At 41.4% G+C, this 26263-nt stretch overlaps 1 protein-coding gene across 3 annotated transcripts in view; it reads right to left on the bottom strand.

The window, feature by feature from the left end:
* Positions 1-26180, bottom strand: part of SRGAP1 (SLIT-ROBO Rho GTPase activating protein 1) — a 138825-nt gene extending 112645 nt beyond the window's left edge. For 2 of the 3 annotated variants that reach the window (XM_021547435.4, XM_021547432.4), the window contains exon 1: positions 25458-26180. In XM_021547435.4, the coding sequence (XP_021403110.3) occupies positions 25458-25524 (67 nt within the window). In that variant the 5' untranslated portion in view covers positions 25525-26180. The remainder of the gene's footprint in view (positions 1-25457) is intronic. The other variant, XM_085568630.1, reaches the window with a different exon arrangement.
* Positions 26181-26263: the final 83 nt, after the last annotated feature.

Raw genomic sequence — 26263 nt, 5'->3', positions numbered from 1 at the left:
CAACTACTTTTAAACAGACAGCACTAAATAGCAAGGCTGACAAAATTAAAGCAGTTTTGTCTGACTCTTCAGGAAGTGTGGGGCCCCATTCCAGCTCCCTCTGCAATGTACCACTTTCAAGGTGCAATGTACTGCTTTCAAGGTATTATTTTAAGTCTAATTACTCTCTGCAACTCCTTAGTTTTATACAAAGCTCCAGCTGTAATTAATAATTTAACTTAATAAGCAATTTATGCAGGAATTATATGCTTACAGAGTCAAAGTAAATTCCAGTTTTTCCTGATATAAACCACTTACAAAACATGCAAACAGTTTCCCCCTCTCTATACCCCATGCCAATGAGACTACTGTTAAGTATACTGATGAACAAGATGTTGCTAATTTCCCCTAAGATAATGTCTTGAAAGGTTTGCATTGGTAACAACAGCAGTACACAAAATATTTGCATTAATTTTTTGCATGTTTTGGAAAGGAAGTTAAGGGATGGGAGAAAGGCGGTAACACCAGTTACCCCAAATAGCAGACACCCCAAAACCACAGGAAGGCATTTAAAACTTAAGGCACTTAACCCCTCAGTGGCCAGAGAGACACAGAGTGGGCAAGGTCCATCCACCATGGAAAGACAAACATATCAATTCAGTGCTCTTGGCAGAGGAGATGCAGAGGCAGTAGACTTGTTCTCACACTGCAGACTCTTTGATTAAGAATTTAGGTGGAAGAGCTCAGAGGTGAGACTGCCAGCATTCCTCAGGCAAAAGTGTAGCAACAGCCACCGTTGAGACACAGAATGCAAGAGGAGAGAACATAAAAGAAAGGAAGCATTACAGACTAGTGAAAAATGGTCCCAGCAGTTAAAATAAATTGTAGGCTGAGGCTTACAGTGATATGCAGTACCCTGGCTGCACTGTGTTTCAAACCCATTTGAGCTGAGCAACTCTGCAAGTATTTTCCAGAAGAGACACCTAAACAACAAATATAAACCTGTTATCTACAGGTTTGTCTTCCTAGTTTTCTGGCTGCAGAGTTCCCAAGTGTCCTCACACTGAAAGCTCTCATGTAGCTACAGCCCCAAGCTGATGAGGTCTAGGATCTTGTACGCTCCTGGCTAGGCTGGAATGCTAAAACATCCCTCAGGCTTATAGTCAGTATGAATATGGTCTGGGTGATAACAACTACCTGGGGTAGAGTCTCTCTTCCGAAGCAAAGCCATAATGTAGGATATGTTATTGGATACTGGTGTATTGTAAATGGCAATTGTAATAACCAGCAAATAGAACACTTGCCAGATGTTTTAATTCTGTCATAAAACTTAATACCTCTCTAAAGGTCACACAGGTGCTTTCAGACACATCATCAGGTAAGGTAAAAAATCCTATACTGTTCTGAGGTTCATGAACATCTAGAAGCAATTTTACAATCTACAAAATAGTTACAGTAGAGTCTGGAATTGCTTACTTGATTTAACAAGCATCTTCTAAAAGAAATTGCATCAGATAACAAAGTAACATTTTAAACCTCCAGTAAGGAAGTACAAACTGCGTGTTTTCAAGCATTTAAGCAGATAATTGGTAAAATATTTCTATGACACTGGGACAATGCAAATGTGTTTAATTTTGCAGTGTAAACATTGGCTTTTCCCTGAAGTGCAGAGTAGTAATTCCTCACAAAGGAGGAAGAGTTTTCTTCAGGCATCCAAACCTTAATCCTCTTTTTTGTTCAGGATATTGCTGTTATCTTAAACCTCAATATAACTTATACAGCCAGTAGAATTTATTGAATATCTTAACACCTGTGGGATAACCAACAGGATAGATTTTCCTTTAAAAGCTAAAAAGAAAACACCATCTCCCCCAAACAATACCTGACTCCTTAGATATTTTAACAGTTTATAGGGATTTGCTGCTCCATCTAACTTACAGCTGCACTGGAAAACAGACTAAGAAGGTACAACTGGTCCAAATGTACCAGGAACTACTCCCTCAGCACAGCACACTGCATTTCAATTTTTTTCCCCTCTACCTTTATTCTTAGAAATCTGACTATGTGTGCAAAGCCAGAAAACAACATCTTGAAATTAAGCATGGCAAGGATTTGTGTTGGCACAACTCATGGACCTGCCTTTAAGATCCTCTGCTTGACTCCAGTGCATTTAACAGAGAAAGATCTTTATTTCCTTCTGGGTGTGATATTAACTGAAGCTGAAAAGGGAAGATGAACTGGCATTTCTGTTCTGACAGCGACTATGGAAAATCCAAACCAGTTCTTTTTCAGTATTCCTCAAACTAGTAACTAATTATACCTGACCAGCTCACTGACAGGTTGTTTGTCCATAGTTGGTAGGGTTCCAGAACTAACCACAGTCAGAAGAGCCTTTCTGCATATCCTGTAGGTGCAGGAGGTGCCAGGCCTGGCTGGTACAAAGGCTGCTGAAGCAGCTATGGCTGGTTCCACCTTGCATTGGAGGGGCCAGACTATGGGATCACATAATCCCATATCACCCCTACCACTCCCTGCTCCCATTCCTCAGAACTCCACAGTCCATGGGTTGGAGAGGCCGACTGTTTTTGCACAAGGCTTTCAATTTGGGGAACCTGTACTGCTTGGCTCAAGCACATTTACTGCTTACTCTACCAAGCACCTGATACATCAGAAAGAACAGGGAAAAGCTTCTGCCTGGAAAATTCATAGCATAAGTTACACTGACTGGCTATGAGAAAGGAAACCACAAGCCTAAAACTACTCCTCAAACAGGACACAGCTTCCAGGAAATCACTACTGAGAAATTCTAATAATTTACATCGTGTTTGTTTAAGAACTTATTTTCATAAGTTCATAATAGTATGCTGTATGGCAGAAATGGGAAAATACAGGATCTGAGACCAAGCAAGGCAGCAGAAAGCATGATCACAGAAGCAAGGACACGTTAACTGAAGTCATCAAGAAGCACTACTTACACAAATGACTCAGCTTTAGGTTAGTGTCAAATTCATTTCAGTTCTTGCAAAATCTGAAATTCATCAATATTCATCACTTTCCTGGCTGAAAGTCTCATTCTTTAGATTCCCCTGTTAACAGAATTACCAAGCCAGAAAGAAGTTGGAAGTTTCCTTCTGTGACAGTCAAATCCATCCTTCTGCAAGTGATTTTCATTTTATGGGAAAAATATTCCTTTTTTTTCAGTTCCATCTTTAGCACAGAAGTATTTAATTCTCGTGACTGTAATTTTAAGTACATTACCAGCTTCCCTACCTCTCACACATGTAGAAAACTACTCTTCTGTAACTTATACCTAAGACCTTCCATGTAGCTACAGACTGACAGGCCAGATGAAGAAATAAAACAAACAAATATTCACGTACTCAGAGAGCAATGAAATTCCAAGGGCAAAAGGCCACTCAGAAATTACTCAGGGCCTTAGTGGGCTAAAAAACTCCACTGTAGCACAGCAGGCTAATCAATGGACAGCTTCAGTGAAACAAACCAACCCAAAATCCCCATACTATAATAATTAAAGTACAATTTCTAAACTGTACTTCATTATTATTTTGTACTTTGGTATGGGGTGAATAATTCAACTGGTCTCCACAGGAGCTTGATATGTCCCCTCCAGGAAGCATCCATTTCATCACTGTGGTCCTTTGAATTTTTAAGGTTCCTTTGCCACTGGTAAAAGGATCTATCAGAGGTCACAACGGATCCCATACAACAGGAATCAGCTTTATTGCTTCTTATTGTTCTTTCAAGCAAGAACTGTTTTAATCTAACAAAAACTTTCTTCAGTCTGTTAACAAACAGGCAGGTCATCTGTACAGAGGCTTTCACCCCACCCTGAAAGGAAGCAAAGTTACTTTAAAATGGGAAAAGCGGTTCTGTTTAAAGACAAAACAAAAAGCACATTCACACTGCCAATAAGAATGACTTGGAAGATTTATTTACCAACTCCAAAACTATCAATTTTAATAGCATGAAAAGCAAGATATCTGGTACTTGGTTAACTAAGCTACCTAACTCAAAAAGACAACTGCCCGAGCTCCTTCAACGTATGTAAGGACACTAACAATTGAGGATTAAACACAGAAATGCAGCAGTTAAGGCATCCAATGTTTTTAATAGCACCCAGTCAAAGAGATTTTCTTCTAAAGGAGTTATGAAACAGAAACATGACTACTTTAGGAAGCCCACATTTACTGCTGTCAGTATTAGACTTCCCAGTACAACCACCATCCAAATAATCAATGAAAATAGTTTGCAAAATGCAACTCTGCTATTAGCACTTACTCAACCAAGGAAAGATCTCTAAGTTTAGGAATAAGAGTAGCATTTTTCAGCATGGAAACTGATTTGTCAACAACCATTCTTCTCCTGCACAAAACCTCCGACAATGCCAGCTCACAGCAATACTAGCTTCATTTATTGGCGGGAAAAAAGGCGTCCCTTTGTACCATCAGCTTTGTGCCCTTTCAATAGCAGCTCTGGCAGTAGATTGGTGTGGACAATCACAGTGACCATCTGTGACTATGAGACAGTTTGATAGCTGCAAGACTAACATAGGTTCAGCATCACCACATCTTGCCCTGCTGAGTCTTTCATACAGCTTTGAAAAACTTAATGAAAATGGATACATTCAAAGCTGAATAAAAAGAGGTCTCAACAGACTTGACCCTAAACCTAAACAATGAAACTGTAATGCCAGCACCATTGTATCAACACGACAGATGTAGGTTGTGCTAGCTTTCATCTACAGCTGTGACTGATAGCTTGCAATTTGCTGACAAGACATCTAGTTTCAATTTTCATTTAGTTTGGAGACATGAATTTCAAGGGTTCAATTAAGACAGAAGATGCACCTCTTTTTTTTTTTTCCCGGTTGTTCACAGAAAAAATTCTTGCAAATACTATCACCAAAATGTGTCACTAACCTAGGATATTCTTGTACTAAATCCACCCTAAAGAATTTATTCTAAAATTACTTGGTGCAAGATTGGTTTCAAAAGTTTATAAAGGGATATTACTGCTTAACCAAAAAGTTAATTCACAAAGACCTGTAGTATTAGTGCAGTATATAGCTTTAATAGCTATATAATCATATTTTCCTGGTTGATTTAATTATGTATTTTAAGTTGTATGAAATTTTGTTAATAAGCTCCAGAAATCCATCCATCATAAGTACACATTCTCTGCTGGTACAACCTCATCTGTCCCATCTGGATCAAGGTGAGAAACTGATTTATACTAGATCTAGGGAAAAACAAGCAAATAAACAAAAGTTCCTAAGCTGCACATGTTACTTGAAGAGCAGTCACAGGAAGTTTTATAAACAGCACTCTTGCTGGAAGGGCAAGCACAAGCAATCCAGGAGGTCTCTGGAGCACCCTGATACTAGCTTCCTGACATGGGTGATTAAGGAGACAATACGGGAAGATGCTCGTTCGATCTCACAAATCAGAAAAAAATGGCCAGGAATGTGAAGGCTGAAGCAGTCATGCCTGCAATGACCATGAGATGATGGAATTCAGGTTAGTCTGAGGAAGGAATGAAACAAATAACAGGACAACAGCTCTAGACCTCAGGATAGCAGACCCTGGTCTGTTCAGACATTTGCTATCAGCAAGACAACTGCTTGGTTTTCAAGGATCACCTCCTCCAAGTTCAAGAATGATCTGCCCTGATGAGCAGAACATCAAGCAAGAGTGGCAGTAAGGCTAAATAGATGAACAAGGAGCTCTTGACAAAACCCAAACATAAGAAGGAGGCATATGAGAGGAAACGCCAGGGATAGGCAGCCCAGGAAGACACTATCCAAATGCAAGGAGAAAATTAGGAAAGCCAAAACCTGTCTGATATTACAAGGGACAACAAGAAGGGCTTCTTCAAGTAAATCAACAACAAAAGGAAGATGAGGGAAAAATGTGAGACCACTGCTGAATGGAGCAGACAACATGGTGACTAAGGACAGAGAAAAAGCAGAGATGTTCAATGGCACCTTTGCTTTGGACTTGAGTGGCAAAGATTTGGCTTTGGCATTCTAAGGTTCCTGAAACCTAAAGGAAAGTCAGGAGTAAGCATGACTTACCTTTGGTACAAGTGAATTAGTCCAGCAAACACACAAATTGGACATACTTAAGTCCACTAGGCCTGATGGAACATATCCATAAATGCTGAAGGCTATTTAGTGCCATTACAAGGCAATTATGGAGTATCTTCACAAGGTCATAACTACTGGGAAAGGCTCCTCAGGACAAAAGAAAAGCAAAGGCAACTCTTATACTCAAGAGAGAAAAGAAGAAAGATCCAGGAACTAAAATTCAGTCAGTTTCACCAGAACCCCAGGAAGGTGAAAGAGAAATTCTGGAAACACTTTCCAGACATGCTAAGGACAAGAAGGTGATTTCAAATAGTCAGTATGCAATTATGAAAGAAAATCAGGATTGACTAACCTGATAACCTTCTACAATTAGATGATTCCCTTGGCAGAGGAGAGAACACAGAATATTGCCTATCTTGGTTTTAGTAAGGCTTTCAGCACTCTTCCCCCACAATATTCTCATGGAAAAACTGATCTAAGTTGAGTTAGAGGAACAAACATTGGGGTGGACTAAAAGCTGACTGAACTGTAAATCTCAAAGATTTACAATCAGCAACATGAAGTCCAGCTGGCAGCCAGTCATTAGTGGCATACCCCAGGGACTGATACTGATACTCTTTTAACATCTTATTAATGACATAGATGATTAGTCAGAGGACATCCTCAGCAAGCCTATAAATAATAGAAAGCTAAGAAGAGAAAGTTCATACAGCATATGGTTGAAGCAACTTCTATTCAAAAGGACCTCAATAGGCTGGAGAAATGGACAGATATGAACCTTTTAACATTCACCAAAAGGAAGTTCAAAGTTCTGCACCTGCAGGCACCAGTACACAGTACAGGCTGGAAACAGCTTGACAAAAACATCTTAATGAACAACAAATTCAACACGAGCCCACAAAGCTGGCAAAGAAAGCCAGCATCCTCCTAGCTTGCACTAGGAAGGCATTGCCAGCAGGTAGAGGAAGATTCTTTTTCTCTGTACTCAAAACTGATAAGATCTCACCTGCACTGCTGTGTCCAGTTCTGGGCTCTCCAGTCCAATGGAAGTACTAGAGTGAGTTCAGCAAAGGACCACAAAAATTATTAAAGCACTAGAGCAATTTTCATCCTGAAGAAGAACTTTAGAGCAATTTTCATCCTGAAGAAGAAAAGATTCAAGGTGGATCTTAACAATGAGTAAAAATATTTAACGGGGAACTGAGGGAAGGAAGAGAAAAGATGGAGTCAGATTCTTCTCAGCAATGCCCATTGAAAGAACAAGAGGTAAGAGGCACTAGTTGATATTCAGGGGAAATAAAAAGACCTTTCTGAATTTCCACTCTCAGGTTACTAATACCTCCCTTATATAAAATGACTGTACTGATCCTTGTGACAAACAAGAACCAGTCATGATCAAGTCAGGCAACAGGAAGAGCCATTTAGTAGCACATTCTATAAATGCAACACAATGTTCCTGCTTCTTTTTCCTGGTAAAGAATCCCAAATGCCAGTTGAGGTTGTTCCAAGGGGAAGGAGTACAAAAGTTTTATCTGGCAAATAAATTACTCATATGGAATGAACTAAAGGGGATGCAAGAAGAGGGTAAGGGCAGGAGAGTTCTGCATGTTTCAAGTATACTGCTACTATGAAGTATTCTTTGCATCTCCACAACTGAGATTCTGTTCAGCACTTAAAGTGTTTACCACTCACCCAGTAAAACTACAACATTTTTCTAGAACATTCCACAAAACAAAATTTTGAGCAAAGAAGATCACATCAATTATTTAGCACAAAGGGCTCTGCCATTTCTTTCCTGAAGTCAAATGAAGTCAAAAGCTGCTTTATTCAGAATTTAGCAATTTGGTTAGGTCCTTTAAAGGGACATGGATTTTGCTCTGAAAAGTGTTCTCCTGATAGGACTGAGCAGAAGGCTGTAAAATACCCAAAGAGATAGGTAATTAGGGAAATGGACTACCTTGAGCCATGTCTGAGAGCTCTTCTACCCAAACAAGGAGTAGAATCAATCGTTTCCCAGACAACGGTAGTCTTTTGTCATTGTTGGATTTGGCATTTAAACTGCAGAGGACAGGCATAAGACAGATGACCAAATTCACCACCACCATCTTTTTGAGCTTTTCCTTCCGAAAACTCATTTAAAACAGATTATTCCATTGCCTCATCACACGTTATAAGCCAGCAAACATTAAATAAGTGCAAAGGAAAGCCAGCTTCAAACCTGCTAGGCTTCCTCTTAACAGTGTCTGGTGGAAAGAGGAGACTAGTTTGGTTTTTTTTGCCAGAGGGAATTTCAGAAACAAATTAAGAAACCCTTGAAGCTATTAGGTATTATTCCTTAAAATTGCCAGTTTTATAATTTATTGCACACTGGCAACTTGCTGAGGCTGTAGAGAAGGTTACTGACTTCAAGAACTCAACGGCACAAAGCAATAAACACCCCAGAACCTACCAGAAAGGATTCATTATCATTCTTTATGCTTAAAGGAAATACTGCATTGTATTTAGGTCCCACAAAGTAAATACAAAGTTGAGTAAGGGAAGAATGCAATTACAATGCATGTACCAACCTAACTCAACATATTAGAACCATGTAAACATTGCTATTAAATTCACATTGCAATAAAGGTAACTCCTAGATGAAAAATCAAAGACAGCAAGAAATCCCCAAACCACTGAATAAGCTGAAAAACATCTCCTTAAAATATCTTGACTCAGATGCTTACAGACTGGGAGAAGGCAAATCATATTTTAAGAGTTTCACAAATAAAAACTACTGGCTTATTGCAAACTCAGCACTTAACCTTTTAAATAGATGTGTTTCTTCCAAACTTCCTTCACCCCTCCATTGTTTTATTTATCTGATTTAATGCAAGTTTTTCTTACACAAAGCAAAAAAGAATGCAATTGAAACTCCTGTCCCAATTAAAGGTTTCCTTGTTCTATTATGAACCTTGACTGCTCAATACCATCCCCAGAACAACAATACATATTTAAATCTCTAATCCCCACAAGGGAAGAGTACATTTGGAGTTCTGCAGTAACTATAACAACCTTGCTTGGGGATAAAACACTGTTAAAAAAATACATGTTAATCTAAACTTACTTCCTGACTCTAACACTCCATACCCTGTAACCGCTGATCTTTAAATTTTTAAGAATTTGTACACTTACAGTCATATGCAGCTGCCTCCTGTACCAGTTCATGAGGTTTGACTGCGAAGAGGGTGGAAGTACAGACCATTACCAGTCAGAGATACTCAGAGTTTAGATATAGTGTCACAACACACCACAGGATTTGAACTACATTCTTGAGGCCTTTAGGAACAAAAGAGACCTACCTCCACAACACCTGCATCTCTCCAACTCTAGCCCTGGAAATCAGCAGGAAGACATTTAGGACAGCAGCTTTCAGATAGGCTATAGATTTTGCACTTAAAAATAAAAGTGACCAAGAACTTCATTTAACTCAGATGCAAAATTTTGTTTTCCACTCTAGGATGATTGTAGACAATCTGCAAATATAAGCCTGCAGCTAACTGAACAATTTAGCCTGCAGGAGGTTAAGGAATCACAATACCAATGTCACTTGCAAACTCCAACAGTGAAAGCCACTTGCTGAACACACCATCTTGTTAGAAATTTGCAGATGACTATTGAAATGGTGATGTTCAGTTCTGCTTGGGGACATAATATAACACAAGAGGCTCCCAAGGGAAATTATTTACAGCTCCTCATTCATCTTCTGACCAAGCATATTACCATCCTACACATAATTTCAAGTAAAATCATGATACAGGCAACTGTGCATTCAGTAATGGGACAGCCTCTGCAACCAGTCCCCAGTTATGTAATGTGGTACACACATTATGTGATATGCATTTCACATCAGAAGACAACAGTATATATAGTCACTACAGAGGGAGAGCATGTATGTTTATGAGGAAGTGCAGCAGGAAGCAAGATTTTGGTTATTAAAAAAACCCCAACCAACAAACAAAACCCCTACCCACACAAAACCCTTGTAGTGATAATTAGGCCCACAGCTTGCCCCCAGAATCCCCCCTGGAGCAGCTCTCTGATGGAAGTGATTCTGATAGCCTGGATCTGGTCTAGGTTGGTCATGTTTGTTCAAGGCTACAGAGTATCATCACAATGGATTCACAGACTTGCATTACAGGTAGCAAAAGTGATCACTTTGTGGTTAGTGCTCTGTATTTCATATACACACAGAGGCATCATGTTCAGCAATGCAATTCTGTCACCAAGATACTTTTCTTATGACAATGTTCAGAGAAATACATAATTTAGGGAATAATAATATGTACCTGTAAAGCAATTCAGTAAACTTATTTGAAATAGGAACTCAAAGCTTTTCAATATTAACACAACTTTTGTTCACAAGGCAAAAAATAAAATCATTCTTGTTGTTCAATATTCTATGGAACCTTAATTCCTTCAGTATTGCAATTTCAAGGCTAAACATATTAATAGAGTCATAAATATTCAGATTATGTAATAAAGACAGTGAAAGCAGATGATAAAATGCTGTTAACATTCATTTACAGCAGCTGGGAAGGCCCTGCCAAATGTTGCTTTACATAACAGGTCATGATGCTCTGACTGCATTAAGCTTTCTGATCACTCTTCCTTTATCTGCTGTGATTTTGAACACAATGCAAGACAGCACAGACTAACCAATGGATTTAGAAGCCCTTTCAAGCACACCACCATTTCAAAGGTTTAAAAGATTAAAACATCAAAAAGAGCCTTGTGGTTACTATGTTTTTGCTTTTGCATTTTATAGTGTAGACATGAAAGTGACATTCACATCATTCTCCATTACCTCCTCAATTCAATGCCTCCGATAAATTTTAGAAGTGACTTTATTTTATTGTGCCATGCTTTAGTTTAGCCATTTACAAAAAAGGAAGTAGCAGTCAGTAACTTGAAAACATCACTGCTACCATTTTCACAAGGCATCTTGAGTAGTACTGAAACATTCTGTGATGTATGTATAATCCTGTCTACAACCTACCATAATTTTATTTTATGAATTGCATCTGATTTAAGTGAGTTATTGCTTTTCTTCAGTATTCTCTGCATTACATTTCCTTTGTTTCAGAACAATCTCTCCTACCCTTAAGAAGTCAGGATTCCAAAAGCATGGATCAGATCCTACAAGTTCTCACACAAGTATCAGCCAGACACATTGACTATGGGACTAGGTTTAAATGTCCTACTACAGAAATAATGACTCATAGCTAGATTCGTTTGGCAAAATTAAGCCAAATTATTCAGACATTATAGAGATTAGTAGCCCTAGGAAGGTTAAGAGCTCTAGTGAGGTCAACAAATTAATGTGTGTGAAGTAAGCAAGGCTGTCCCAAGAGGACACATAGCAACTATTCTGTTTGTAAAAGCAGTACCTTCATTCATCCCTCCAACCCTGCATTAGTTAGCAACTATTCAGTGCACTCAAATGCATTCAAAGACTATTCCATTAACTGACTGAAATTCTACTGCAGTGGGTCTCGAGCTTTTCCTGTAGCCAAGGCACATTAGAAAGCACTGACATACTTTTACACAACAGAGAAGTTCCCTCAGCACCTACCAGTGCCAGCCCCACACCATCCACATGCAGCTCTGCTTCAGCAAAGCCCACCTCATTACTTAGGAAACCAGCTAAATACCAGACCTGGGGAAAAATATTATTAATTACAGAAAAAACAAATTCCCGAAGAGAAACATCAGTTTCATCAATACTCATTTAATGTTCTGAACTTGGTGCTCCATTTTTGATTCAAGTATAGCTACCTTCACTACACTTGAGAAGACTCTTGTCAGTCTGTTCCAGTCACCTGGAATTAAGATGTCTCCTCACTTTAAATTAAACCCTCTTGCTTAAGTTAGAGCAGAGTCTTAACCCTGATGTAGGAGAGGCTGAGAGCTTTTGGTTTTTTTTTCTTTCCACTAAGTGAGGTTTGTTCGCACAAGAACTATACAAAAGGTATGTCTTCCCAAAATCACAGACTCTTCAGATGAGATTCAAAGGGGTAATTCCGCGATTATAAACACACTAATAGGAGTAATGACCTGTATGATCCTAGAAACAGGTCTGAATCCCCACTGCCCTACACATGGTTTAAGCTGTAACCTAAGAAGCTCTTTTCCAGAGCATCTTGCTACGGACCTACATATCAGATGGAGTTTTCAATGATAATAGCTAATCCCATGATCTTCCACACTACTGATAGTTAACAAACAGAGAAAAAAAGTAATTTCAGAGATGGAAGTAAAAAATCCATTAAATCAAATCTATTTCCAAATATCTTAACACAAACAATGCTAAGCAAAACCAAAGCCACATAATGTAAATAGCATGTGCTTTCCAAGTCAGATATAACAACCAAAAAATCAACAGATAGCATATATATGAAGACTTAGAAATTTTAGTTCCCTAACTACTTATGCGCAATCTCCTTATTTACAGTATTTTCAATACACTTATAAGCATGCTCTTACTCAGTAGGAAGTGCTACAGGTTCATGATGCATTAGCTATTCATTTAACCCAACAGTCAATTACAATTAAAAAAAATTAATCACATTAATAGTTACATAAATTATCAGATAACTGAATGGAGTGCAGAACAGAACTAAGAACAAATTGCCCTTTCCAATGCAAAACACACCAGCGCACAAGTTCAGAAGTATACCTGGAAGGTTGTCTCAAATCTGCTTTTAAATTAAGTGGAAAAAGAATTTAGACATTTTCATCTTCTTGCCTGATTCTCAGCTATGGTAGTTTGCATACAGCGTTCAAACAACCTGACTTTGCCACATATAGCTGCAGTAGCAGAAGTAAAGAACAACCCCACTAATACACCAACGTAAAACCCCAAATCAGTAACAAGTTGACTTCTTGAAGGACTGTCTGCTGCCTTACAAAACAGCTCTGTAAAGGAAATAACCCAATCAGCTGTCATGACTGATAAAGAGTTCTTCATTTTTCCTCCTTACAGCTACACTAATGCACAGTAACCATTCACCTCTAGTCACTAAACCCCAAAACATTCACTGTTATTTGACTAAAAACTGCAGGTTCGCCTTGGTAATATTTGCAGACCAATTGCCTTTCTTTCCTCCTTAAACATCAGCTGAAGTAATTTTTCTGCCCTCAAGAAACAAAACAAAAAAAAACCCAACAACCCCCCCCCAAAAAAAAAACAAAAACAAAAACAAAACTCCACAGAAAACAAAAACCCCAAAACCTACTCTTCACAGATATTAAATAAATAAGGAATATTTGCTGAGTAAGTTTCTGGCTAAAAAAAAAAAAAAAAAAAAAAGGAAAAAAGCTCTTTGTGAATCTGCAATTCAGGCACCCAGGGACCAGAAATGCTATGGGACAGAGGACTGACTGTGTTGTATGGAGGGAGTGCTGCAGGAAGCAAAGGTTCAAGCAAACAGACATTCATCTGTGAACCTTTAAAATAACTCTGAGCAAACAGTTCTTTCACAGATTATCTGCAAAACTAAAGACAAGCTCCTACCAAAAATCAGTGCAAATACTGGAAGGGCTTTAAGATTAAAAATCATTACAAAGAAAAGAGCTGTTTTTTCTGCATACTGTGATAAATAAGGCAGCCTCTGATCACTACCCCCTCCAGATTAATAAAGTATTCTTAATTTAGAGCGGTCATAAAATTATCTCAATCCTCCAGTCTTTCTCCATTTCTTTAAAAAAGCAGAGCAGAAATACACTCTTGCTGGAATTCATAGAGAACCCTATCTCTCTGGTGCCTGCTCTAACTACCAGGCAATGGATTCATAATCACCCTGTAAATAATTAAATATTTATTAAGTCTGGGAAAGAGCTTGAGAGCTTCAACAAACAAGAAACCAGGGAGACTTGTCCAAGAATAATTAGTTCTCCAAGCAATCATTTGCAAGGTGGGAGATCTGTACTCAAGACTCAATTTTGAATAAGATAAAGGTAGCAAAATATGGAACTGAACTCCTCATGCAAATGCTCTGATCCCTAGGAAGGATACACTGATCAGATTCCTGATGCTGCAATTTCATACATATTCTCAAATGGCTCAGCAGAAAAAGCAACATTTTTAGGTCTACTCTGGTAGCAACTCAGATGACATCACCATGGATGAGGCTGGCACTTTGTCTCTGCCAGCTGCAGGCAAGGCAGTTTCTGGTCTATAAATACTAGAGATGCTGCATTTCAAACTATACTACAGAATAAACATGTAGGCCAATATGTGCAGTCACACAAATATACCAACACCTCAGAAGGGAGACAGCAACCAAAGTTGAACTAAATGTGGCATCTGAAAGGCAAACACAAGCTAGAGCTCTTCTACGAATTTCATCTCACGGGATGTAGTGCCTCCCCTACCCTGGAATTTCAGAGGCCATCCTGGAACCACCAGGGAACAACACGGAGCTATATTGAACTGCCAAGCAGGCCACTATCAAAGCATGTGCTTGCAATCTCATTGAACAGTTCCTCTGAACACTCACAACCTCCCACCAGCAACCCACTTGTTGTCTTGTCAGAGAATATATATATTGGAGGAATTATACTTTGGCTCTTATTTCCATTGATTTTTTTTTTTTTTCCATTTTGATATATGTTGAAGAGGGTTTCTTCTTGTTCAACATTATGGTTGTCCAGAAAAATTTCCCAGAGATGCAAATCTCTTCACAGTGTTTAGCCAGATCATGCAGTAGATCCTCAAAGTTATGCTAAGGCAGGTGGAAAATACTGTGACTGGTGAACATGACTTTCCAAGGTGCCTGAGGAACTTGGTGGTCTTCTGTAATGCAGGTTACAGCACTAGAGGATAAGGGAAGAGCAATATGTCACGTACCTTAGCTTGTGTAAAGCACTTGATGCTATCCCACATGACATCCTTGTCTCTAACCTGGAGCCACACAGATTTGACAGATGGACCACTTGGTCAATAAGGAACTGGCTGGATAGTGTTACTCAAAGGGCTGTGGTCAACAGCTTGACATCCAAATGGAAACCAGTGGTGTTGAGTGGTGCTCTTCAGGGGTTTGTATTGGGACCAGGGCTTTCTGACATCTTTACTGGTGACATGGAAAATGGGATTGAATACACTCTGAGCAAGTTTGCAAACAACACCAAGCTGTGTGGTGTAGTTGACATGCTGGAAGGAGTGACGGCATCTAGAGGCACCTAGATTGGCCTGAAAGGTGGGCTCCTGCAAACGTCATGAAGTTCAGCAAGGCCATTTGTAAGGTCCCACATGTAGGTCAGGATAATCCCAAAGACAAATACAAGCTGAGCAGAAAATGGACTGAGAGCAACCCTAAGAAGGACTTGGGCATACTGGTTGACAAGAAGCTCAGCATGATCTGGCAATGTATGTTTGCAGCCCAGAACACCAAACACATCCTGGGCTGCTTCAAATGAATATGGCCAGTGGGCCAAGGGAAGTTATTCTTCCCCTCTACTCTGGTCCAGTGAGACCTCACCTGGAGGGCTGCATTCCCTCTGGGGCCACCAACATAAGAAGGATGGGGACCTGCTGGAGCAAGTCCAGAGCAGGGCTATGAATATGATCAGGGATCTGGAGCACCTCTCCTATGAGGACAGGCTGAGAGAGTTGGTGCTGTTCAGCCTGAAGAAGAGAAGGCTCAGGGGAGACCTCAGAGCAGCCTTCCAGTACCTAAAGGGAACAAGAGAGCTGGATAGAGAATTTTTACAAAGGCAGGTAGTCACAAAATAATGGGTAATGGCTTTGAACTGAAAGAAAGTAGCTTTAGATTAGATATAAAAAAGAAAATCTTTACTGTAAGAGTGGCGAGGCTTTTTTTTCTCATTAAGGCCACACGTTCAATTTCACAAGGCATAGTCTATTGCATCATCCCACAGGTAAAGTGGGAATACTGCTTACAAAGCACAGAATTTGACCCACAATTACAATACCGTGGCATCAGAAGTGGCTGGCAATTAAAGGATTACAATACAGTCCACAATAATCCGATGAGCTCGCCTGCAGATGCACATAGGCTGCTCATCACAGGCTGCCAGGGAAGAAGTGATGCTGGGCGTGCACAACAGTGGTCGCTGCCACCAGGCTCCTCCATGGCACCCTGGGAGGAGAGGGGCACCTAGCAGGTGGGGACTTGCTACCTGCACTGGGCTCCTTCTTCTCTTCTGCACAGGGGACCTTCTCCCACTCTGCACATGGTTGTGATTTTAATGCTGAAGTATCTGAGCAGATTAACACTTGGATTCTATTTTCTATCATTACATTAAGAATCTCACTAATTTTTTGCACAGTCACTTGGAAATTAGGAAGGCACAAATGAAGATAGCCCCCCAAAAAGGTACATAATACAAAGAACCCTATTACATTGATCTTAACCTCAAGTAGTCTGCTAGGCAGCAAGCACAGCATAGCTGTCAAATTCTTAAAACATACCAGTTATCCATATGCACAACACACACAAAAGCTAGCTTTCTCCTACACAACTGGTTCCTCAAAGAACTAGTATTATTTAAGACAAGCATGCAGACACCAATTTGCAAAATACATGAGGCACCTATGGACAAGAGCTTATACACTTTCATTTCTACTCATTGGCAAATCAGTGATCTGCAAGAGGTAGAGCTTGCTGTGCTGTCTAACCACTTATAACAACCTTGGTGTAGTAAGAATCCTGTAAGGGTTAAGAACTTTTTCTTTTTATTGTGCCTTTTGAATGCCTTTCAAATACTCTCAAAGAAATAAAAATAACTTATGCCTAGCAACTTAGTCACAGCAACTAGTGACAGAGACCAGTATTGAGGCGTATGATAAAAGCTACCATCCCTTCTTTGGGGTGTTTTTTCTTGTTAATTTAGTAGCACAATCAGAATAACAGATCATCCTGGTCTATATTTTAAAAATTCAATTAAGTAACTTGCAATCATTTAAATTTCTCCATTATTGTGTAAAACAGTAACTTAATTACTGAATTAGAAAGTTTCAGTCGAGATGCCTGCTCATCTTGGTACTGAATGAACACTTATTTTATCTTGCCTCTGACCTGATGCTTTAGATTGTTTATCCTCTCTCTGCTTAAAAAAGAATCAGAGGGGGAAAGCAGAGAACAGCAAGGTTTGAAAAAAGACACGTTGTCGAAGAACAGAGTCATACAAGAGCTATCACTGAATGTTATTAGACTTCTGGTGTACTCTGTAGTTTGTAAACATGAACAGATTCCTCTGATTTTCAGGAAGCGGATACTCTGGAACTGGCTAAAACAGCAGAGACTGCCTTCTTTTCCCATATGAAAGAATGTACACTGCAAAGTGAAAGGGGATCAGCCTATCTCCTTATTTAGTTTTACACACTGAGCAAATCCAAAAGGGCACCACTCCATTTGTGACACCCTGGAAGAAACACGCAGCATCTCAAAGACTCCCCACAAAAGACGGCACCAACAAACTGCTAGATTTTGCATGCAGAGTAATGCAGATGAGTAAGCACTGAGTCAGTTAAGGAGTCTGGATAGTTTACATGAATCTCTAGTCAGTTTTGTTTCCCACAACAGCTAAATATGTAAAGGGCTACAATCATTACTTCCTGGAAGTCATCATCCGGTAAGCCAGCTGCATTTGCTTTTTATTTCCAATATAGCTAACAAGAAATACTGCACCGTAAGTGTTCTAATTACACTTTTTGTAACTTCTATTTTACAATAAGAAACCCACTTAGGTCTAGTATATTTCAAGAATGTTTTGGTTAATATGCTAATACAACTCCCTTGCCTGCATGTCAGCACTTCTGCATCTATAAAGGAAAGTCTCAGGAGGTTGCAGCTGAAACTAAAGCATGTTTTACTGGTCAATAATAGATAACATAACGAAGTTAACAGGAATATTCTAACTGGTAATTGTATGATCACACTTCTAAGCAAGTTCTACTGAATCTTTTTTGAGAAAAATAGACGAAGTATTTTTTCCTTCTCACCACTTTAAAAGCAACCCCCCCCAGATGCTACAATCAAGGTAAACACAGATAAAGAACCCACATACCTTGGGAAAGACTTCATTAAAGACAGATCAACAGCACTGTCCTGCACCAGATAGAGTTTGGAGTAAATAACACAGACCATCTTTACTTATTTCACAGATATGATTATTAAAGAGTCAAATCATAAAGCATACATTTTCTCCACAACATTTTCTTAGAGCATTTAGTAGGTTTTCCTGTCCTACCTTGCAACATCTACCTCATTAACATGCATCTAAAACTAAGATTATTTTATTGTGCCAACTATGAGCTAAACCAAGCATTTACACCTTCCAGAGAAGACAGGAAAATAACATGAAGTCATGGCCGTGCCCACATACAAGCCAGTTCTTGGAAATAGGACATCAGATTTGCTTGGGGTTATTTCCAAAATGCTCTTCATTTTTCATAATGACATTACATCTCAATCTCAGGACTTATCAGTCTCCTCCAGGTAAAATTCAGGTTTCCAGCAGGTTGTACGATGCAAAACTGAATAGTGCATCTTGAAATTCATACAGGTATACGCCTGAGAAATAGTGACAGAAGAGAAAAAATGAGAGGGAAGGAGTTCTAAAAGAGATCTTCCTTGATCAGTTACAAAACTGAAATTAACTGAAAATGTCTTGAGAATGGGAGTGCTTTGCCTGGACAAGATGGATTAGTGGGCAGAGCATAGGTAAAACACCTTTAGCCTACCAGGTGGCTGTAACTCACTTGTGACACTTCAATGTCTATGAGAAGATGACTTCCATAAGCTGCACAAAACAGTAGATTCTGGAGGAAGTAGTGCCTCAGGATTATGGCTCCTTTACAACAGATCAAAGTGAATTGTTTGTCTTAGAGCACTCCCACAGGACCAAGCCACCACACAAACTGCCAAAACAGCCTGCAGTTGTTTAAGTCTTGAAAACAAAGGAAAAAGCACTGATAACCAGCTCCTTTCATTTTGGTGCCAGATATAGCCTTTGTAATGTAAAAGATACACAGCAAGCAATCTTCCTGTGCAGACAGCTGTCTCTTACCCAAGACTTCGACCCATGCTCTCAGCAAAGCCTTCTGAGCTTCATCCCAAGTATCTGCTACTGCAAAATCCACCAGCCTCATCCCTGTACCTGGTACACAAGCAGTGATGCCAGTCCTTGCACCTTCAACCACTGCCTCAAATTTTCAGCTATTGCTCTTCTTCCACATCCATATGTATGTACCTACACACATACTCCCACAATCTCTTGAACCTCAGGGTGTGTGGCACAGTGTCCAAGAGACAAAAAGTGGAGAAAGAAAAGATGAAATAACTTCAGGAACAAGAGACCATTCATGACTTGCAGCTCCCAGACTGACCAGCACAGTGCAAAGGCAGCCAGCCTTGCCTCAGAAATGGCCAGCACTCATCACATCAGCCCAGACAGCTCACAGCAGAGTATGGGGCAGATCCCTGGAAGGATCAGGTCTGTACCATGGCAAGCTGGGAGAAGCACTCACAGAGCAAATGCTGCCTAAGACTAAACCCTGCAGGAAGCAGAGGCAGCAGCACCCTGAGCACAGGCAGCCCTGCTACACATTTAGCATAATCGCTCACACACAAACAAACCCCCACACTCCAAAGCCTGCTTTGCCCTGTGAAAGCCGAGCAGTAAGAGTAGATTAGACTCTAATAGGGATTAATACAAGTTAAGGTGGCAGCGATTTCCACTAGGGAGACCAGAAAGGTTAGACGTGGGATGGCATGACAGGTAGATGTAGGAAGGGTCAAGAAAAAAAAGGTAAAGGGAAGAACAAGTAACACAGGAGCTTGCATTGACACCTGCCTGGCTCCATTTTTGCCTCCCCCATGTCCATCCCTGCCCAAAGCAGAGATCAGACATGCTGCACTGTCAAGTCATGTTCAGTGACTTCTAACAGGCTGTGTAATGGTCAGGAGGGGATTTCATATTCAATCTCAACAGCACTGACTCACTTTCTTCCAGCACTACCATCCATCACCCCTGAGTGACAAGGAATCCAGTTTTAACAAAAGGCAAAACCTAACACAAATGAAGTCTGAACCAGAAAATGGAAAGAAATTCAGATCCCATTCTGTCTTACTGCAGCCACTTCAAAGTTATGTTTAATTCTATTAGCAACTAGAACTCCAGTTCATAAAAAAGTGACCAATAAAAGATAATGTCAGGAAATTAAGTGACCTTACCATGATTTAGAGCATTGCTCTGCAACAGCAAAAATGCACAGCAAGTATGCTTGGAAAAGAAAAAGCCCCAAAGAAGTAATCATAAAAAGTTTCCAAATTACTTCAGAGTCAGAAGTAAGTTAAAACTTCATGCTAGAGGCTAACAAAAATGTGTATCTACAAAGTATGCACTAAAGATACATTATGATTGCCATACTGCCAGAAACACTGTTCAGACAATCCATTCACTACCTACTTTTTCATGTGTGCTATAGTAATCAAGACGTATTTCACCTTTAATTTCAAATAAAATAATAAATGTAGTTTCACTGTGGTGCAGGAACACAGCAGCTATAGTGTGTGGTCAAACCAGGGAAAAAAAAGTGTACTCTCCTGACTCTTGGTCATATTTTCAAAAAGGCATAAAAAGTTGGCTTTTTTCTTTAATTCTACAGAAAGACTAAGAAGCCAAAACCTCTGAAGTTCCTCAGCCATGACCTTTGGGAAGCAGGCATTTTGTGGGGCTCCCCCATACCCCAAATACTTTGGTACACAGCATAGTGATAAACCAAGTTCCTTAGTTTTCATTCCAAGAAAGCTGTGGAAGAGTAAAAATACTAATATGTTGGTTAGCAAAAAAAAAACAGAACAAGACAAAAACCAAAACCAACCAAACCCAAAACCAACCTAAAAAACTGTTCAGTTTATGACTGAACTGTCTTAATTTGCAGATACCCCTTTCAGCAGCGCAGTCAACTACAAACTCATTAACATTTACCTGGACAAACTCATTAACATTTACCTGGACAGATGGAGTTTGTACTCTGAAAGGAAGGATCAGAGATCTGGGAGAAAATGGTGGGGGAAAAGATAAGGAACTTCATTAGACAACATAACTCCAGCTGGAAAACAGCATGGAGAACAATATCCTTTCTGTATCAAAGTCCTGCGTGTGGTCAAGCTCTTTGACGAGAAAAATTTCTGCTAAACCACACTTGATAAACTTGAACTTTGAAAACTGGCATCTATTCATCAGATTTTTTTAAAATAAACCTCAAGAATTCTGGCATCATCCAAGGTACCAAATGTTTCATTACAAAGACTTTATTCAAATAGCTATCAGTTTACTAAAACAACAGCCCAGTTGGGACTTCAGAACTCTGCCTTTTCTCAGAGAGACTTCTGTTGTTGTTTTAATGTGAAATTTGGCTTCACAATTCAGAATTTTCATTTTCCATAAAAATTAGGCAATGTATAATACAGACTGCCACCAGGTTCTTTCTGATGAAAAACAGGAGTATTTTGATCTGAAGAAGGCTATGCAAATATTGATCTTGGGGAAGCATCTTCCTCTGCAAACTGCTTTTGGGCTTGCATTTCTACTAGGTCACTTCCAACTGAAAAATTAAGGTGGAAAAAAGGAGGGATCTAAGCAGCTCTTCCCTCAGCCCATTTCAGTTGGAGATGCAGTTGCGTAAAAAGGCTGAGACTTAAACTCCAGTGATTCTCAACAGTTCATACCATATGGAGAAGAGACAGGCCTGATAACTAGCCAATACAACGCTTACCTAGTCAAAGCACATTTCTCCTGTCCATAGAAGGCCAGATACAAGTCCTAAGAAGACAAACATGCCAGTTTAACATGAATGATGGAAAAGCTTTGGAGCAGTATATCCCTAATCCACTTGCTACTACGAGAGACTTATTTTTCAGAAGGATAAATTTCCAAAGGGAGTCAAGTATTCAAGATCTCACCAGCTCACCCTCTACCATACTCAAGCCACCCACTCACAGACATCAGAGGATGCCCTAGTATTTCGTCACTAGTGTGAATTGCTCAGTAACTTTATCAATAGATACTACTTGACATTATCAGCAGTACCAAGTACCGCTGGTCCTCAGAATACAAAAAGTAAGATAGGCTACTATAGTCAACTGAGCCTTGAGTTAAGGCATGCTGTCTATAAATCTAATAAGGTCATACAGCAGAAAATTAATACTTGGCTCATAAAAGTATTCCTTCCACTTTCTAGCTCTAGTTGTATCCCTCACTCCAGTTACAAGGTTGGTAAAACTACCTCTAATGACTTCAGAGTGTAAATAAAATTACCACATTCTTCAGAAAAACACAGATAAAACTTATGCTGTGGATGACCAGAAACATTTTATTAGTTATGTTACTTTCCAGGTGCCTTTATGTCTACAAAATAAGGTACCCATGCCATCATAATATTCTTACATCCCCCAAAACAATATGTATAGGTATCCAGCCAGATAGCTCTAACTTCAGTATTAAAACATCCTTAAGAAATATTCTTCTGCTTTCTATTCAATGTTCAGGGAAGTATACAAGCTTACCTTATTAACTGAATTGGAACAGTTCTTGACAGAAGGTAGACTGAAGAACAAGGATGTTGCAAAACAAGTTGCAATAAAGTCAGAAGTATCTTGTTTACTTCAGCTTGACAAATAGGTAACATTTACAGACTTTCTGCTGTTCCTGTATGACCTCTACTAAAGCAATAGCCAATCTAGCGATACTGCTAAAAATCCACAGAGAAGATGACAGTTTACACCACTCAGGAACCAGGCACGACAATTAACATCTGTTACTGCTTCCTATTTGAGGAGTTAAGAGCAGAAAAGCTATGTGAAGAATAGCACTACCAAATCCTCATTTCCAAATATGGCACCATATTCATACCCTACAGGGCACATGTACATTAAAGGCCCCTCTTCCTTCAGTATTAATATTCAGACATCCTAGGGCAGGATTTCAAATGCACACATCAGTGGCATGGTTTCTGAAGCACTAACAGTGATGCTCAGCAAGCTGGGCTCAATGCAATCTCACAACAAGATATGGGAGATACGTGCTGCTGCTCTCCTGTGCACATGCCTGTCCAGAGGACCTCAAACACCCAGTCTGCTGCCCAGCTGTCCACATCCTTCAGCAACTAAACACATAAGCAGTGAGAAATCAGCTAGCCATTGCAAACACCAGAAATCACAGGCAGCAAAAGCAATTTGGCCACACCCTTTCTCCTAGCCTAATATAAGAAATTCCAAGCAGTATATAGGGAGCTTACTTTCCTGAATTTACATTCCCTTAAAGCTAACTTGCTGGCTAATTAGGGCTGATTTCTTAGGCCTTGAAACCTCAATATAAAAAAAATTTTCAAGGTATCACACAGTGGTATCACTGCATTTTTATACTATCACAGCTGGTGTCAAGCAGAATTATATCTTAGCACAGACAGTTCTTGCCATCTGAAATACAACTGTAGTGATGCTGTTTAAATAAAAAGCATCTAGCCCAGCATACCTTTTCAAACAGCTGCTGATTTGGGTGGGACCAGACCGCACACACCCCAGACCACCACAAAGAAGCAAAGCAAGTTAAAATTCCTATTAAGTTATATTTACAAATGCCACCTCCCTCTGCTATTATGGAGGACCGTGACACCAAAGGAGAGCCAGGTTATCAACAGTACTTCATGGCTTCATCTGTAGTGTCTTTTGAAACGAAACAATAGAAGTAGCTGAAGGGCATGGCATTTTTTCTTCATTACTCAAAGGAAAAGACTGGCATATATAGCAACTGGCTGCAGATAATAAAGGCTGAGCCTTTAACAATCAAGTTAGGAGGAGGCAAAGAACAGTCTGCACACTGTGCAATGAGCTTAAGATCTCAAACATTTTTTATGCTCAGTGACCAAGATAAATCTGCACCATGTCCACAAAGAGGAAAAAGCGCCAACCCTTCAAGGGCTCAATGGCAGTGAATACACCAGCTATGTGAGAACTGTCTTGGTCCTGCCCATATCAGACAAGACACTTGAAGCGTGGCCCACCTGCCAGTTCAGACTCCTCACTGCCCACCTATCTGGCAGATCTCTTATTTTAAGCACAGATCCTTTCCTGGACACAAAAAGACTTTCAATATAGTGACAGGTATTTTTTCACCAAAAGTTAAGCTTAGGAAGAAAATAACTCAAAAACTACCTCTTTACTTTTAAGAGGGAAAAACCCCCAACAAAACTACAAGCATTGCCTTGAAAAATGGATGTCACGGGATCAAATGAGAGGAAAATATATTGTGCAAGTACACAAAGTTAATAAATCTTTCAACAGCTGAGGAGTGGTCCCTCCCACCCTGTTCCAGATGCCTCATATAGAAGGTATCCAGCCCATGCCTGTGTGTAGGAAGGCTGTTCCTGAAGCCCACGGACCTGCATGAGGACATGCTCCATCTCTGCACATCGCAGACTGTGGGCAGCAGCAAGGAGGGAACACCCTACCTATTGAAGAGCACACCAGCATAATTTTAAAAAGCAGAGTCCAGATGTTGCGTAGCTTTTTAAATGCTGTGTTTCACGTTCGCATCCATCCCTGGATTTATTGCAATTTATACATTATACAATATTTTCCCCGACAGTACCTAGAAGAATGCGCACCAAGAGACCCACACCCCACTGCTATGTCGCTACTTTCCCAATCTCTGTTCCGCCCAAGACACTGCCAGAAGCAAAACGCTAGGCGAGGAAACTCGAGGGTCTGGAAGCGCCACTGGCTCAAGCCAGGATCTGCCGGCGCTGTCCTTGGCACAATAGTTGGATGCGATACAGCCGGGCGATGCGAGGCTGAAATACTTCCTGGGATGGCTGAATGGGCTCATTCAGTAGTCAAGGGTAATTCTTTATTAGCCATCTTCTACAGCCCTGCTGAGAAACTATAGCCCTGAGGGGAGGGTGGGAGACACCAGCCATGTGCTTCAAGAAAGGGGTATGGCTTAGCATTGTCTCTAGCCCTAGTAATTGACAAGCTTTTTTTTTTTTGTCCTCCCTTTCCCTTTCCCTCCCCCTCCGGGCGTTACCGCAGCCGGTGGAGGAAGGGAAGGTGGCCGGCCGGGGCCGGGCTGTGGCAGAGCCGCCGCAGCTGGCGTCCGGCGCGGCCCCTCGGACCCATCGGCGCCGCTCGGAGCGCTGCGGGGGAGAAAGCCTCCGCCGCCCTCCCGCCGCTCCCTCCCGCCCCGAAGTTCGGGCAACTGGGACCGGCCGCCCCGCCGGCGGTGGCGGCTCGGCCGGCAGCCGGGGAAAGGGGCCGGCAGACGCCCGGCCCCCGCGGCGGTTTTCCCGCTGCCTCCCCGCGCTTACCTTTCACTTGACTTTCATATTCCGCTATAATCTCTTTGTCCTTTTTGAATCTGCTCGGGGTTGACATTATCCACTCGCTTCTTCTGCTTCTCCGCCTTGTTCTAAATTATTATCACTAATTATTCTTGTTTATCTGGAGGAGCTCCCAAGTTGTGTCAGGCGGCCGCAAGCCCGAGCGAGCCGGGTAGGCGGCGGGCGCTGGCCCCGCGGGAGCGCCGCCGGCACCGGAGGCGGCGAGGCGGGGAGCGGCGATCAGACTAACCCCGGCGCGGGCACCATCGCCTCCCGGCACCGTCGCCGGCAGCAACGCGGTCCGCGGCCCGGGGCCGCCGCAGGGCGGGGCGGCGGAGCAGCGGCCGCGGGGCACTCGCTTCCACTAGGCGAGGGCGGGGGCCCGGCGGCTGCGCCCCACCATTGTTATCTGTCCGCACCCGGGAGAGGGGAAGGGAAGCGGGGAGAGAGCGGTGGGCGGGAGGCAGGCGGCCGCGCTCGGTCCGTACGCCAGAGACACGGGTTACTGCCGCCGCCGCGCTCGCCGGGATGACAACTCGGGGCCGGCGCCCCGCCGTGACTAACCCCGGGCGGCAGCGCCGCGGCGCATGTCCCAGCCTCACGGGGCGAGCAGTCGCGGCTCGGGGCGGCTCCCCCGCCGCGCCCTGGAGAGGTGTCTCCGGGAATAAACTTCTCCCCGCCCTCCCGCCGCTGTCTCCTCCCTTCCTGCCTGCCCGCCCGCCTCCGGTCCTCGCTCGCCCTGTCCGCCCGCTCCGCCTCCCCGTCGCCCCGCCGGCGGGCGCTCGCCGCCCGGG

The sequence above is a fragment of the Lonchura striata genome, chromosome 1A, assembly GCF_050655825.1.
Source record: "Lonchura striata isolate lonStrDom1 chromosome 1A, ASM5065582v1, whole genome shotgun sequence".
Classification (NCBI taxonomy): Eukaryota; Metazoa; Chordata; class Aves; order Passeriformes; family Estrildidae; genus Lonchura; species Lonchura striata.
The sequence above is the reverse complement of the archived record's forward strand: the minus strand, read 5'-3'. Positions and strand labels throughout refer to the sequence as shown.